This window comes from Sus scrofa, chromosome 2 (assembly GCF_054392235.1).
Source record: "Sus scrofa isolate SSC_HxYL_T2T_F1_AM1 chromosome 2, Sscrofa_HxYL_maternal_Yorkshire_Landrace_v2.0, whole genome shotgun sequence".
In the NCBI taxonomy this organism is placed as follows: domain Eukaryota; kingdom Metazoa; phylum Chordata; class Mammalia; order Artiodactyla; family Suidae; genus Sus; species Sus scrofa.
The window spans coordinates 4,556,984-4,572,638 of NC_139384.1; the positions used below are offsets into that span (position 1 = coordinate 4,556,984).

General features: G+C 56.9%; 1 protein-coding gene across 6 annotated transcripts in view; it reads right to left on the minus strand.

Moving 5' to 3' along the window:
* Positions 1-15,655, minus strand: part of LRP5 (LDL receptor related protein 5) — a 119,871-nt gene that overhangs the window by 14,686 nt on the left and 89,530 nt on the right. For all 6 annotated transcript variants that reach the window (XM_021082720.2, XM_021082719.2, XM_085010556.1 and 3 more), the window contains exons 13-17: positions 14,494-14,693; positions 8,950-9,158; positions 7,308-7,498; positions 6,520-6,729; positions 3,124-3,249 (exon numbers count right to left, since the gene is read on the minus strand). In XM_021082720.2, the coding sequence (XP_020938379.2) occupies positions 3,124-3,249; positions 6,520-6,729; positions 7,308-7,498; positions 8,950-9,158; positions 14,494-14,693 (936 nt within the window). The remainder of the gene's footprint in view (positions 1-3,123; positions 3,250-6,519; positions 6,730-7,307; positions 7,499-8,949; positions 9,159-14,493; positions 14,694-15,655) is intronic.

Consider the following 15,655-nt stretch of genomic DNA (forward strand, 5'->3'; position numbering starts at 1 on the left):
CCCCCGCGGGGAGAGGCAGGAGTTGCCCCTCCCCGCCTCCATTTCCCAGGGGTCCTGTTGTCACCTTCCCCTCTTCTGGGTGGAAAATCACAGAAAACGGAGGCCCAGAAATCAGCCCAAACTCCAACATATAACAATAGTCCTCCACACTCTTGAAACCCGATTAAGGAAAAAAGGATCAATTTCACAAAAGTATCAATGTCATAGGCACCTAAGCCTTTCAGCACTTGGAACCCACTGCCCTGGCGGTAACTGCCGACTCCACAGGGGGCTGAACAGGGATGTGAGATGGGAGGAGACGTGAGCAATGATGAAAAGAAGGCCGGCTATTTCCCACCAGGCTTGGCCACAGAGGATACGCCGGGGACAAAGGAGTCCAGATGCCCTCTGTGCCTCCAGTGAGCCAGCGACAGATATTTGCACACTGAGCCACCAACAAAGGATACGTGAATGCTGGCCAGAAAAAGCTGTATATGCAGACAGTGGCCTATGCCCTATTCCTGAGCTCCAGCTTGGAAAGGCCCTTTGTCTTTTTCTTTTCTGGCAGCCCCATGGCACAGGGAGTTTCTGGGCCGGCGATCAGATTTGAGCTGCAGTTGCGAGCTACACAGGATCCCTTAACCCACTGTGCTGTGTTGGGGATTGAACCTGCATTCTAGCACTCTAGAGAGCCCAGTGTGCCACAGCAGGAACTCCCCCTTTGCCTTTGGCTGTTGTTTCAACTGCCCGCCCCCACTGTGGCCCGGCCAGGAAGAAGGGGGTCCATGTGGGGCAGGCACAGCCTTTCTGCAGGGCCCCCCAGTCCTGGCGGTGGTAGCTGGAGAGGGAGGAAGGGCCAGGGTGGGGGTTGCACAGACCTGGCCTTGAACCCAGGCTCCCCTCAGCAGCTCTGCAACCTGAGAAACCCCCACCCTCCCAGAGCCTCCACTCTCTTGTCCCTGAAACAGAAGCAGCCACCCTCCATCACAGGCTCCTCATAGCAGTGACAGTGACAGTGGCGCGTGTGCATGTGTGTGTGCCCCCACACACATGCACCTGCTTTGGCGGGGCTCACACAGCATTGCCAGCGGCCCTGCTGAGAAGGCAGAAGCATCACGGGCTATGCCCTGCCCACTGGCTCCTGTCACCGCGTGAGGCACCTGGGTTGCGGTACTTCCTGGGAGCCTCCGTGAGCCCTTACCCTCCTGTGAGGCCCCAGAAGAGAGTCCAGGGAAGATGAAGATGGGGACACAGTAGAGTCTGAGGGCCAAAGCCTGGGGAGCAGGTGACAGAGGGCCGCGTCCCCCTGTGGAGAGGCCCAGGGCCAGGGTCCGAGGGGGAGCCGAGTGCTCTGTGCAGCTCTCTCCCCGGCCCCTCTTCTCCTGGGCAGCCTGGACATCTGCGGAAGCTGCATCGTCATTCTCAGGCCACAAAGCCACGTGAGTCCCCGGGCTGGAACTCAGAACGACGCCACCAGGAAGTTCAGGAGGGTCAAGGTGGCCCCATCAGGGGACAGTCATAAAATGTCCCTTCTGTTCTTGGCTAAGCTCTCTGGGGTTCATGGTGTGAGGTGGGGCAGTAGAAAGTTCCAGAAGGATAGGCCTGTGGTCCTGCTCTCCGACATGTGCTAAGCATTTGCTGTGGGGGGGGAGGCACAGTGTGGTCCTGGGGGTGAGGATGAGGACAGAAGGGACAGGGACTCCCTCAGGAGCTCAGCGGAGGAGGGGATAAGAGAAACGACACATCCAAGGTCACCGGGGGACCAGGAGGAAGAGAGGAAGCCCCCGGGGATTGAGTTTCATCCCCTTTTTATTGCTTCTGACATCCTCACAACTAACAGCAGCTGGCATTCTCATGGGCCAAGTGTCAGGGACCACGCGAAGTACCCCGTGAAATGATAACAGCCCCATCAGGTCAGTGCTCTCAATTTCTCTGTTTCACAGAGAAGGAAGTGGAGGCTCAGAGAGGCAAGAAACCAGCCCAGGGTCCCTCAGCTGGGAAGTGGCAAAGCTGGGATGTGAACCCACATCTGTCTAACCCTAAAGCTTAGACTTTTTTTTTCTTTTTTTTTTTAAGCTGTACTCGCAGCATGTGGAATTTCCTGGGCCAGGGATCAAGTCTGTGCCACAGCTGCAACCTGTGCCACAGCTGCTTCAATGCCAGATCCTTAACCTGCTGTGCCAGGTCCAAGCTCACAGTCCTGACCACTTTGCATGCAGCCTTAGGGAAGAAGAGAACCAAGGGTAAAAGGAAGTGAAAAGACAGAACTACTTAAAAAAAAAAAATTCACTACTGGTAACTGACAGCATAGTCAGGAAAGATATAGCTAACCTGAACAGCACTGAATCTGACTGACATTTACAGAACACGCCGCCCAATAAGAGATGACACGTTCTTCTCAAGCTCACATGGAATATTCCCCAAAGTGGAGCATGCTGAGGCATAGAACATTACCTGAACAAAGTTAAAAGGATGAAAATCATACAAAGCAGGTGCTCAGATCACAACGGAATTAAACTAGAAGCAAGATGGCTAGAAAGTTTCCAACTCTTTGGAAATCACACGACATATCTCTAAATAACACGAGGGTCAAAAAATTATCTTGAGAAAAATTGTTAAATATTTGAATTAACTCAAAATGAAAATATAGGCGTTCCCGTCGTGGCTCAGTGGTTAATGAATCCCACTAGGAACCATGAGGTTGCGGGTTCGATACCTGGCCTTGCTCAGTGGGTTAAGGATCCAGCGTTGCCATGAGCTATGGGGTAGGTTGCAGACTCGGCTTGGATGCCGCGTTGCTGTGGCTCTGGCGTAGGCAGGTGGCTATAGCTCTGAATAGAGCCCTAGCCTGGGAATCTCCATATGCTGTGGAAATGGCTCAAGAAATGGCAAAAAGACAAAAAAAGCAAAATGAAAATATAATTTATCCAAATTTGTAGGATGCAGCAAAAGGAGTGCTTAGAGGGAAATTCATAGCCCTGATATGCCTATATTAGGAAAGAGGACAAACAAAGAGACAGTCTGATTTGGAAACTGTATGCTATCAGGAATATATATCTAAAAGGTGCCTGGCAGCAACCTCACAGGCAGCGGAATCAGGTCCCTGCTCAGTTTCCCAAAAGAAAGTGCTGAGGTCACACCTACCACCACAAGTCAACAGGTTCTGCAGGAGCACAAGGTGGACTGGGCATGAGCACCGTGGGGTTCCATCACCCTTGGCGATGCAGATGTGGGAACAGCCGCCATTGTCCCGGGCACAAGGGTGGGCTGCTGTGGAGAGAAAAAAGGGAGAGGGTTGGGTTCCTATCTCAGGACTATGGCCCAAAGGATGGAGGGGATGGGGGCCAGGCAAGAACTCATAAGAACTGGTACTCCTGTAGGAGTGTAGGAGATCCTCCCACTTTATTTTCAGGGCAGCCCATGGAGTCCGTTTCTACTGACACTGCCTTTTGCAGATGAAGAAATGGAGGCCAAAAGCACTTAGAGAACTTTCCCAGCGTCACAGCCCAGCTCATCTGTGCCAGCTTCCACTGAGCCCACAACTGTCACTCTATGCTGCCTACCTAGGTGTCTGTCTCTTGCGGTGTAGGGGTCTCCAAAGCTATGTCCACATTCTACTGCCTGGAATCTGCACATGAGACCTCATTTGGAAAGAGTCTTTGCAAATATAGTGATGCTAAGGATCTTGAGAGGGGTCTTTTCTGAATTATCCGGGTGGGCTCTGGATTTTTTTTTTTTTTTTTTTTTTTTTGTCTATTTTAGGGCCGCTCCCACTGCACATGGAGGTTCCCAGGCTAGGGGTCTAATCAGAGCTGTAGCCACCAGCCTATGCCAGAGCCACAGCAATGTGGGATCCGAGCCGCGTCTGCAACCTACACCACAGCTCATGGCAACGCTGGATCCTTAGCCCACTGAGCAAGCCCAGGGATCGAACCCACAACGTCGTGGTTCCTAGTCAGATTTGTTAACCACTGAGCTATGATGGGAACTCCTGGGTGGGCTCTAAATTCACTGACAAATGTCCTTATAGGAGATGACAGGAGTTAAGGATCCTGCATTGTCACTGCTGTGGCGTGGGTCCCTGCTCTGGCATGGGTTTGTTCCCTGGCCAGGGAGCTTCTGCATGCCTTGTGTGTGGCCAGAAAAAAAAAAAGAGATGACACAAGAAGTGGAGACAGAGGAGAAGGCCATGTGCAGACAGAGGCAGATATTGAAATGATGCAGACACAGGGAACACCTGTAACCACAGGAAGTGGGAGGAGCAAAGAACCCCCCCCCCGCCCGCAGCCACCCCAACCTCCAGAGGGAGCCCAGTCTGCAGACACCTGGACCTTGAACTCCAGACAGTAAGAGAACATGTTCGTGTTACTTTAAGTCACCCCGTTTGTGGTGATTTGTTACGGGAACTGCAGGAGACTACTACACACGAGAACTAAGATGACAAGGATGCTGAACCCCTGGGAACTTGAATATTTTAATTCAATTAAACCTCACGTGCCCAACACCTGGACAATGTTTAGGAGCCTGGGAGGGGGGCTGACCTCCCTCAGGTGGGAGGAAATGACTCTGCCCCTCGCTCCCACCCCGAGAGACAAATCAGAGTTGTCAAACTCCCCCTCAACCTTGACAACTAGGTGTTTTAAATGGCGGAATCTGGAGTTCCCACTGTGGCTCAGTGGTAAGGAACCCAACTCGTATGCAGGAGGATGCAGGCTCAATCCCGGGCCTTGCTCAGTGGGTTAAGGGTCCGGTGTTGCTGTGGCTGTGGCGTAGGCAGGCAGCTGCAGCTCAGATTAGACCCCTAGCCTGGGAACCTCCATATGCTGCAGTTACAGCCTTGAAAAGCCAAAATAAATAAATGAATAAATAAATGGAAAATGGCAGAGTCATCGTTTAGAGTAGGGCCAGCAAACATTTTCCATAAAGAATCGGAAAGTAACTTTGGCTTCACGAGCCAGGCCACCTGTCACGACTCCACAAGTCAGCCAGCTGCCTCGCAAAGGCAGCCAGGGTGACACACACACCGACTGTCCACCCCTGGCCCAGAGTCCAGTTGTGGGATCTTGCAGGGCAGCAGGCCGGGTGACACACATCCTAAGGCTTTCCCGCCCTTGCCCCAAACACAGAGCCTCTCTCTGTCACCCTAGTCCCTGCACATTCGTGCTCGGGGACACATCCCCGGTTTCCAGCCTCAAACCTGCTCCCTGAATGTCTCCTGGCCCCCCTGCCCCCTCAGTTCCAAGGAGCTTCTGCGCAGCTGCCTGGCTTTCAGCGACACCAGCAGGCAGTGGTCTCAGCATTTGTGGGACCAGCATCTCTGTTTTGACCATCTGCCAGGGACACACAGGAATCCAGGACTTTGCTGAGGATGGTGTGAGGGGCAGGTAAACGCAGGCGTCTAACCCACAGGCACAGCGGGCCCCGGTTCCCTGGAAGCTGGTCGTCCAGTGATTTCTCTTACCTGGGACCCAGCTGAGCACCCACGGGGCAGAAAGCACCCTCTAGCAGTCAACCCAGGGGTGACAGACTCACAGCATTAGAGGTCCTGACTCCAGTTCTGAGCAGGGAGCCCAGAAAAAAGCCCAGTGCCTAAAACATGGGCTCTGGCCTCACATCCAAGCCCCATCGTGTTTACTGGCTGGGTGACAGGGTGGCGTCACACCCTTTCTGAGCCCTGCCTCCCTCAACCGTAAAAGAATTATTGTGAAATAACACACATAACGTCATAATATACTGGGCACAGGGCCTGGCGTGCAGAACAGTCAAAACCTCGGGGGTGTGGCCGAGGTGGGAGGCCAAGGTGACGGGCTGGGCTGGGATGGGGGGCAGCCCCCCGGGCCTTGAAGGCGGCCAGACAGTGGGTATCACAGGACAAGGACAGCAAAGGCCCTGTTCACCCAGCTGGCAGCCCAGGTGTATTTACGGAACGAGGAGAGAAAAGCAAGAAGACAGAGGGACAGACATACATGTATGCCCACCTGCCTCTAAACACATGTATGGCCGTATACAGAGGGGGTGGAGGGACCAGAGGTCCCTGGGGGACACCCACCCTCCCCCAGGCACGTGGGCACAGTGCAGACTCCTACAATGACCCCCGAAGTTCCCACCCTACTCCCCAGCTGGGATGAGCTATCGTGTCTGGGGTTTTGTTACCTTCCTTGGCAAGAGGCGTTGAGAGATGTAATTAAGGTTACTAATCAGTCAAAGGGAAGCTAATCTGAAAACTGGCCGGAATCTAATCTCTGGCCCTTGGAACGCAGGGCGGGTTCCAGGTGGTAGAAAAGGAAGCCAGAGGGGTTTGCTCTGTTGCTGAGGGCGGGGAGCACACGGTGAGAGCCTGAGGGTGGCCTCTGGGAACTGAGAGTGGACCTGGCTGAAAGCCAGAACGCGAACAGGGCCTCAATCCTACAACTCTCGCGTTGGCTCAACCTCCTGTCTTTCTCCAAGGGGACCAGGTCGGGGGGCGATGTGCTCCGTGCAGGCGCCCACCCTCCCCGGGGACCCTGCACACACCGCCGCCTGCTGCCGCCCCCCACGTACAGAACTCCTCCACGCTGATGTCCTCCACGGCGTGAATGCCGGTCAGGTGGGCGACACGGCCCTGCACCCGTGTCCGCGAGTCCCCCGTGGTCTTGTCCACGCGCTCGATCATCTGCTGCTGGCGGTCAATCCAGTAGAGGTGCTTGCCCAGCACAGTCAGGCCCACGGGCTGCACGATGTTGGCGTCCTCCAGGGTCAGGCGGTTGGCCCCTGCAGGAGGGACGGCGTGCCCTGAGTGGCAGCTGACTCCGAGAGCTCGGCCCTCCCTTGACTTGGGAGGACGGCGGGGCTGGGGCTGGGACACAGTCCCTGGAATCAGGCAGATGTGAGGTCCCTCCTCGGATGTTCCTGCTCCCACCTGGGCTGGCCTCGGGGCCAGGGCCATAACCCAAATCTGGGGCGCAGTCACTAGCCCCCTGAAAGCAGGGTGCTTCCCTCCCCCCAGCCCCCTCCCCCCCAACTTCTGGAGGAAAAGCCCCTCCAAGCACTGACTCTCACGCCTCTCCAGCCCAGGGGCCTCCACACCAGAGCAGCTGCGAGAACAGGCACTAGAGGCAGAGGGTAGGATTCCTCCTCTACCCCACGCTGTGGGGCCCTGGGCAGCTGGCTCAGCCTCTCTGAGCCCAGGGGATCATCTGGGACCTGGAACGCACGGGGGGGACTATGCGTGGTAAAGCCCCAGCACGGGCCCCGCTGCCACCCTGTGACTGACGACCAGGAGGGCCCTGGTGGGTCAGACCTGGTGGCTGCCGAGGGACGGATCCCCGGGGAGGCCCCAGGGCGTGTACCTGACAGGTCGCAGCTCTCGATGCGTTTCAGGTCTGCGTCCACCCAAAAGAGCTTGCCCAGCGCGTTGTCCACCACGAGGGCCACGGGGCGGATGAGGCCCGTGGTGAAGAGGACCTCACGCTCGGTGCCATCCAGGGCGGCGCGCTCGATCTTGGCCGCCCGGTCCTGCATGTTGGTGAAGTACAGGTACCTGCGGGAGGGGCGGGTGAGGGATGCTGCTGCGGACGGAGCTCCGCGCAAAGCCCCGGACAGACCTGCCCCCAGCCCTGGGGGCACCCAGCGGGGCTCCGTCACCCATCACATGGCCCCAGCCTCTCAGGGCCCCGGAGCTGAAAAAGTCACGCCCTGGAGGGGTTGCAGAGTGTCCCACACAACCCTGCATCTACCCGGAGCCTCAGAACGCGACCTTATGTGGAAACCAGGTCTGTGCAGGTGTGATTTAGGACAAGGTGAGGCCCCACCCCAGGTTACGATGGGGCCCTCAACCAGTGACAGTGGCTTCGAGAGAGAGAGAGGAGCAGCCACACATACACAGAAGCTGACGTGAAGACGGAGGCGCAGAGGAAGATGCGGCCCCGAGCCCAGGCCAAGCAGCGGCTGGGGCCCCAGAAGCCGAGGGCAGGAAGCTTCCTCCTTGGAGCCTCAGGAGGGAGCAAAGCCTCGCCCACACTTGACTGCAGTCCCCAGAACCACGAGGAAATAAACATCTGCTGTTTTAAAGCCCCAGTTTGCAGTCACTTGTGGCGGCGGCCCCAGGGACCCGTCCTCGCTCCCACGCTTTGGTTGCTGAAGAGCCCCCTTAAATGACTGGGCCCCCGTGTGCTGCGGGGCTGGCTCTACCACTGTCCTCACATGGAAAATGAGGTCCTGGGAGGTTTGTCACCTGCCTGAGGTCACTCAGGCAGTAAGTGATGGGGCCAGGATTTGAACTCGGCTCTGCAGAGCTGATGCAGTGCCTGGACGGGTCTGATTCCAGCCTTGAGTGTCAGCTCTGCGGGTACCTGAGGTGGCCACTGTGCTCCTGCTCCTGTCCCCAAACCTTCCTGTGACTGGCTTTATTTCTGAACCCCATGTCATGTGGCTTTGGGTCCCCTCCCATCCTGGTCTTCCCCTTTGGGAGCCTCGGCATCCATCAAAGTGTCCCGGGTGCTCTCTTGCCTACCAGGGCACCTGAGGGCTGACGGTGGGAGCAGCAGGGAGCTTCAGAGAAGGAAGGAGCTCCCAGTTAGGTAGTGACCTCCCCGCGGTGGGACATATGCAAGTAGATAGTCCACCACCGCCTGAGATGCTCTGGAAGGGGTGGTTGTACAGGGTTCAAGTTTGATGGGATGGTACGAAACCCATGAACGAGGGCTTACAACCTTCCTGTGTTTCTCAGCAAAGCCCGGGCCCCTGCAGAGGCTTTCGGTCAAGGCCATCCCGGGGTCTCTGACTCCCCGCCAAGACTGGGGAAGAGTCAGTGTTTCCTCGACCCGCCCAGCTGCTGTGGCGGGAACCCGGGGGAGATCCTGGTGGACGGGCACGTTGGGTGGGAGAGCCCTCCTGGCTCGAGAGGCTGCCACTCACGGGACGGACGCCAGGCACCCCCCAGCCAGGGCAGACCCCACCCTGCGGTGCCCACCCACCCCTTCGGCCCCGTACCCTCGCTCAGCATTGACGACGATGGCCCTCGGCTTGTCTCGGTCCCCCCGGAGCACCACGCCCATGGCGTCCCCGTTCAGCCGGTGGACGTTGATGGTGTTGGTGGCCTCGCACGTCCAGAACAGTGTCCGGCCGTAGACGTCGATGCTGAGGTCGTGGGGCTGCCTGTCTGGGCTCTGGCTTTGGCCCGGAGAGGTCAGAACGAAGGGCTGCAGAACAGGGGGACATGAGCACCAGCTAAGGACACCACAGGGAGGGCAGAGCCCTCGATGGCCGCGTTCAGACCAAAGGTCAGCCCCTCACGGGGCACCTGTTCTTTCAAACTGGCTCTTGCCCGAACGGCCATGTGGGAGCGACACTGACTCCTAGGACGGCTCCCGCCCGTCAGCTCGGACCCCAGCCTCAGCCATCAGGGACTGCACCGGGCCGGGCTGGCCGCCACCCCACCCAGACCGGCCTGTCCCTGCAGCACAGGGGACAGCCTGCCCGCTGAGCCGTCAGCCCAGATTCATGGGCCCCAGCTCAAGACACCTTCCCTCTCCTTGCTTCCGTGGACTCAGGCTTTGGGATTAAGACTCGAATCTTACTGTTACTTAAGCTGAGGCTTTAGAACAGCAGGTGCCACACAGAGGGCCACTTCTTACAAGTCTCTTCCCGGAGGGAGAGAGGCCACGGGGAGGAGGCCTGGCGAAGGTGGGGACTGCCCACAGCACATCCTGGGAGCCCAGGGCCAGCGCGCCCCTCTCAGGCCAGTCCTTGCCACCTCCCTGCGGGTCCCCCAGGGGCGCAGCCTGACTCCTGGCCGTCCGCCCTCGCAGGGATGAGCCCAGCTTCCGGAGCCACTGGCAGAGTCCCCTTCACAGGGGACCTTGTTTCATGAGCTGATGCAGCAGGAGAGCCCAGAGCTTCCTCTCCTCACAGGCCTGGGCCTGATTCCCCGGTGGATCTGGTCCCCTGGGGTCCCCGCGGCCTGACCTGGTGCCAAGGGCTTCCCAAGCTGCTGGGCCACCGCCGCCAATGGCCTGGTGAAGAGCTCCCTGCTCTGAGGAGGGAGCCTCTCAGGGTGAGGCTGGGGTCACAGAAGACTCTCCAAGTCCACCTCGCTCCAGCAGGTGATACCAGGCGTCTCCCGGGGGTAAGAGGGGGCTGGCAGCCAAAGAGCAGCCCCCTTCCCCAGGCCCAGCCTCCTGGACCCATCTGGAGAGGAACAGCCCCCTCCAGCCCCCACCCACAGCGGCCTCTGGTCCAGCCCCACTGGGCAGCTGGAAGTGTCGCCCGCATCTCTGCACGTACCGACGTGCGCAGCCCCAAGGAGCCACATGTCAGCTCTAAGCAGGCACAGCCCTGGAGCCACGGACCACAGCCCAGGGCGGCCAACAGGCTGGGCGGAAAGCAAGACTGCAGCTCGCCCAGGCCGGACACGGGACTGCAGGGCGGGTAACGGGGCAGCTGGGCACAGAGTCGTCGGAACAACCAGCTGACAAACGTGCCCAGGGGAGCCACACACCGCCCCCGCCTTGCCAGGCAGAGAAACCGGGAGACAGACTGCACGTGCTGGGCCGGCTTCAGAGAAGCCAGACCCCGCTTCTGACACAAGGAACAGGCCTCCGGCCAGGGCCGAACCGGGGCAGAACCCTCTCCATCAGCACGCTCAACACCCCTCCCCCTCGCCAGTGCAAAGCGGCGCTTAGCCTGTGGGCGAGCCTGCGGCTGCAGACTCCCTCCAGCCCAAAGGAGGGCACAGCCCAAGCCACCGCTGAGGTCGATGGACCAGCAAAACGCGTGCTGCACAGACACCATGCGTTGGTCTTTAAGAGGAAGCAAATTCAGCAGCGCCTCCGCGCCTGCCCGCCTGCTTCTCGCCCAAGCATCCCATCCTCATAAATCTCTTTCTTGCGTGTGGCTTTGTCTCTTGCTGAATCCCTTTGCACGAAGGCATAAAGACCCTGAACCTCAGTGAGTCCAGACACCGGGTGAGTGATTTTAATTTAAAACTGTGGGTTTGGGAGGTCCCATCGTGGCACAGTGGAAACAGTGGCACCCCTGAGGACACAGGGTCGATCCCTGGCCGCGCTCAGTGGGTTAAGGATCCAGCCTTGCTGTGAGCTGCGGTGTAGGTCACATATGCGGCTTGGGTCTGGTGTGGCTGTGGTGTAGGCTGATGGCTACAGCTTCTGATTCGACTCCTAGCCTGGAAACCTCCACGTGCCGCAAGTGCAGCCTTAAAAAGAAAAGACAAAAACCGTGGGTTTGTCCCAATCTGGTTCTAGGCTGGGTTTGACTCCCGGCACGTGGGTTCACATCCCAGCCTGTGTCCTGGCTGCGTTCAGGCCGTTAGCGCTGTCAGATTCAAAACCACCTCCTCCTCTCTCCAAAGAGGGTGCGGTCTTCAGTGCATGAGCCTGCTGTGGCCTCCTTTGCTCGGAAAAGCAAATTCTGCCACGTGCTATGGTGCCAACGAACCTTGAGGACATTAGAGGAAGTGAAATAAGCCAGTTACAAAAAGATAAATACTGTGTGATTGTGCTTAAATGACGTACGTAGAGCTGTCAAACTCACAGAAACAGCAAGGAGGACGGCAGGTGCCAGGGACCGGTGTGGGGGTGGCGGGGGGAAGGGAGGGTTAGTGGTTTTTGTTTTGCTTTGTTCTTTTCTTTTTTTAGGCCACCCCGAGGCAGATGGAATTCCTGGACCAGCGATCAGGTTCAAGCTGCAGTTGCGGCAACGCCAGATCCGGAACCCACCATGCCAGGCCGGGAGACTGAACCTGCATCCCAGCGCTCCAGAGACACTGCCGATCCCGTGGCACCACAGCGGGAACTCTGAGAGTTCGTGTTAAATGGGCACAGAGTTTCATCTGGATGGAGCTGATGGTGGCGCCACAATATGCATGGACTTAACGCCACTGAGCTGCTCGCTTAAAGAATGTTTCAAATGGGAGTTCTCGTTGTGGCGCAGCAGAAATGTAGCCGACTAGGAACCGTGAGGTTGTGGGTTCGATCCCTGGCTTTGCTCAGTGGGTTAAGGATCCGGTACTGCCATGAGCTCACAGACACGGCTCGGATCTGGCATTGCTGTGGCTGTGGCATAGGTTGGCAGCTGTAGCTCCCATTAGACCCCCAGCGTGGGAACTTCCATATGCTGCAGGTTCACCCCTTAAAAAAAAAAAAAGAACGTTTAAAATGGAAGTTCCCATTGTGGTTCAGCAGATTAAGGATCTGGCATTGTCACTGCAGTGGCCCAGGTCACTGCCATGGCGTAGGTTCCATCCCTGGCTGGGGGGGAAACTTCTGCCTGCCACAGATGTAGCCAAAAAAAAAAAAAAAAAGGTTTAAAATGGTAAATTTTATGTCATGTATATTCCACCACAAAAGCATAAACAATGAAGTAAAAAAAACAACAGCCAAATAGTTATAGAGTCAAGACCATCATGCCTGGGGGCCGGGTGGTGACCCCCATAAAGAATTAAGGCCCCCAGAGGATGGAGTTCTAACAAGAGAGGCAGGGAGGGAAATGAATGTTTCCCAAATTAAGTGCCCCTAAAGGGGCTTTTTCTTCAAAGTCTCCCCGACTTTGCCAGACACCATAAGAGGACGCAGGAGAACGCCTCTCCGCCTCTCCGAGAGACAGACGACAGACGTTCAGGCAATTTGCGCCCAGCAACGTTCCCAGCAGGGAAGCCTCGGTCCGGCAATTAACACATCCCGTTCCTCCAAAGGCCTCAGAGTGACAGTCACCTGCGCTCAGAGTGGGATGAAAGGAATCCACCAGGCTCTGCTCCTACAGAGGTGACAGCGCAGCTGCCGGGCCGGCAGGGATTTTACCATCAACCCAGGACACGGGGACGGCAGAGGATGACGGCCTGTTCGCTTTCCACTGTCGCTGGATGAGGTCTTTCGTCAAAAGGGAGGCCCGGGGAGTTCCCGTCGTGGCGCAGTGGTTAACGAATCCGACTGGGAACCACGAGGTTGCGGGGTCCCTCCCTGGCCTTGCTCACTGGGTTAAGGATCCAGCCTCGTCGTGAGCTGTGGTGTAGGTCACAGACGCGGCTCAGATCCGGTGTTGCTGTGGCTGTGGTGTAGGCCGGCGGCTACAGCCCTTATTAGACCCCTAGCCTGGGAACCTCCATATGCCGCAGGTGTGGCCCTAGAAAGACAAAAAGACCGAAAAAAAAAAAAGTGAGGTCCAGCCGCACAGGCAGCCCTGGGTTCGGGGTGGGAAAGGGAAACATCTACTTTGCAGACACAAAAACCACCTGAAAGTCTCCGCCCAGGAGAATTTCCCCGCCCCTCGCCGTGGTAACAGCATCGAGACTTTGCCACGATGACATGAGATGTGACGCTGCCACTGGTCGACAAAGAGACCGGTAGGTTGTGGAGCTTTGGTAAAAAGGAGTCTTTTCTTAGCTCCCACTGGGGCTCAGCGGTGATGAACCCGCCTGGTATCCATGATGATGTGGGTTCAATCCCTGGCCTCATTCAGTGGGTTAAGGATCTGGAGTTGCTGTGAGCTGTGGTGTAGGTGGCAGACGCAGCTCGGATCCCGAGTTGCTGTGGCTGCGGGGTAGGCTGGCGGCTGCAGCTCTGATTTAAGCCCTAGCCTGGGAGCCGCCACATGCTGCAGGTGTGGCTCTGCAAAGCAAAAACAACACCAAAACAAAAAAGGGCCTTTTTTTTTTTTTTTTTTTGGCTGTCCCTTGGGCACATGGAGTCCCAGGGCCAGGGATCTGAGCAGACCTAGGCTGCAGCAATGCCAGATCCTTTAACCCACTGTGCTGGGCCGTGGAGCAAATCGGCATCCTGGCGCTGCAGAGATGCCACGGATCCCTTTGCACCACAGCGGCAACTCCTATCAAAGGAGTCTTTAGAAACTGGTGTGAACAGCCAGGCGTGTCCTCAAATTCTACATCAAAGGGATTCTGGTCACAGCTCCCTGCTACACGGGTGGATACACCCGGTGTGCCCTGAAGCTGCAGTGACAATGTCCTTCCTGGAGTGGGTCACAAAAACCTAACAGAAAAGCGGCCAGTCCTGCGCCGTATCTGCTGTAGAAATTAGGTACCGAACTATTTAACACGTGCAGGCCAGCGCCCCTGAACTGCCAGCTTCCTCTTCTTTTCCCCAGTGTGTCACTGATGGAGTTTTGAGCGCTGTGCACCAGCCCTGTTCCCCCCCGTCTCGCGCGGTGATTTTCAGGAACACGCATGCTGCATTAGAGCAGAACTGGCCATCAACCCCCTGAAATAAAAAGATGCGTCGCGAATAGCTGATACCAAGCATCCCTGCACAAAACCACCGCGGAAAGGAAAAAAAAATCCCGTGGGGTCTGACACCCACCACCACTACTTAAACAGCAGCAAATTCCAGTTTCTACAGAGAACTGCAGGCTTTCTCAAATCTGGTCATGACATAATTGGAGCCCAAATCATGGCTCCCCCGGCCCTGGGCTCTCTTGGCACTCCCTCTGCCAAGCAAAGGAGGCCGCAGCCTAGACACCGCCAGGACGAGCTCCTCGGGCTCCCGGGCCCCCCGTCGGCACACTTGCCTGGGTCCCGTCGTCCTTGGCTCGTTTGATGTTCTGGCGCCCATCTACCCAGTAGATGAACTTGTCCAGTGGGTCGTAGTCAATGGCCCTGACGTTCCTCAGCCCGTGCAGGGGCAGGATGAGGTCCGGGCTGTGCTGGTCGTCGGGGATCATCCGGCTGACGGCGCATTTCTGGCTGAACAGCAAGAAGGTGGTGGGCGCTGGGGGAGGCAAGCAGACGGGCTGCAGTCAGCGGCGGGGAGCCAACCGGGGGCTGTGGGCTGTGGGTGGGGAGGACGGCGTTGCAGCTTATGGTAAAACGACCTACTAGATGTGGGGGGAGCCTGGAAAGACACAAGGCTGTTTCGGAGGGCTGGACGTGGAAAATTCTATATGGCTCCACAAGTCTCTATGCTTATTTTTCATTTCATTTATTTTTGGCCCCACCCACGGCACGTGGAAGTTACCAGGCCACAGTAGTAATCAGAGCCACAACAGTGACATGGGATCATTAACCCTCTAGGCCACCAGGGAACTCCTGCTTGAGTATTCTCTAAGTGCATGTGTTATTATTACTATTTTTTTTTAGGGCCACAGCCGCAGCATATGGAGGTTCCCAGGCTAGGGGCCCAATCAGAGCTCCAGCTGCTGGCCTATGTCACAGCCACAGCCACGCCAGATCCGAGCCGCATTTGCGACCTACACCACAGCTCACAGCAACACCGGATCCTTAACCCACTGTGTGAAGCCGGGGATCGAACACACAACCTCATGGTTCCTGGTCGGATTCATTTCTGCTGCGCCATGATGGAAACTCTGCATGTGTTATTTTAAAACTAGACATCCATCCATTTATTTATTTATTTATTTATTTATTTTAGGGTTGCACCCATGGCATATGGAAGGTCCCAGGCTAGGGGTCAAGTTGGAGCTGCAGCCACCAGCCTGCACACAGCCACAGCAACGCCAGATCCGAGCTGCATCTGCAACCTATACCACAGCTCGAGGCAATGCTGGATCCTTAATGCACTGAGCGGGGTCAGGGATCGAATGTGCATTCTCACGGATACTGGTCAGGTGCATTACTGCTGAGCCACGGTGGGAACTCCCCATTTCTTTTCAGATGATCAAGCCTCAGGACAGAAGGAGGTCATAGCGGTGAAGCCTGTGTGATGCTCGGGTG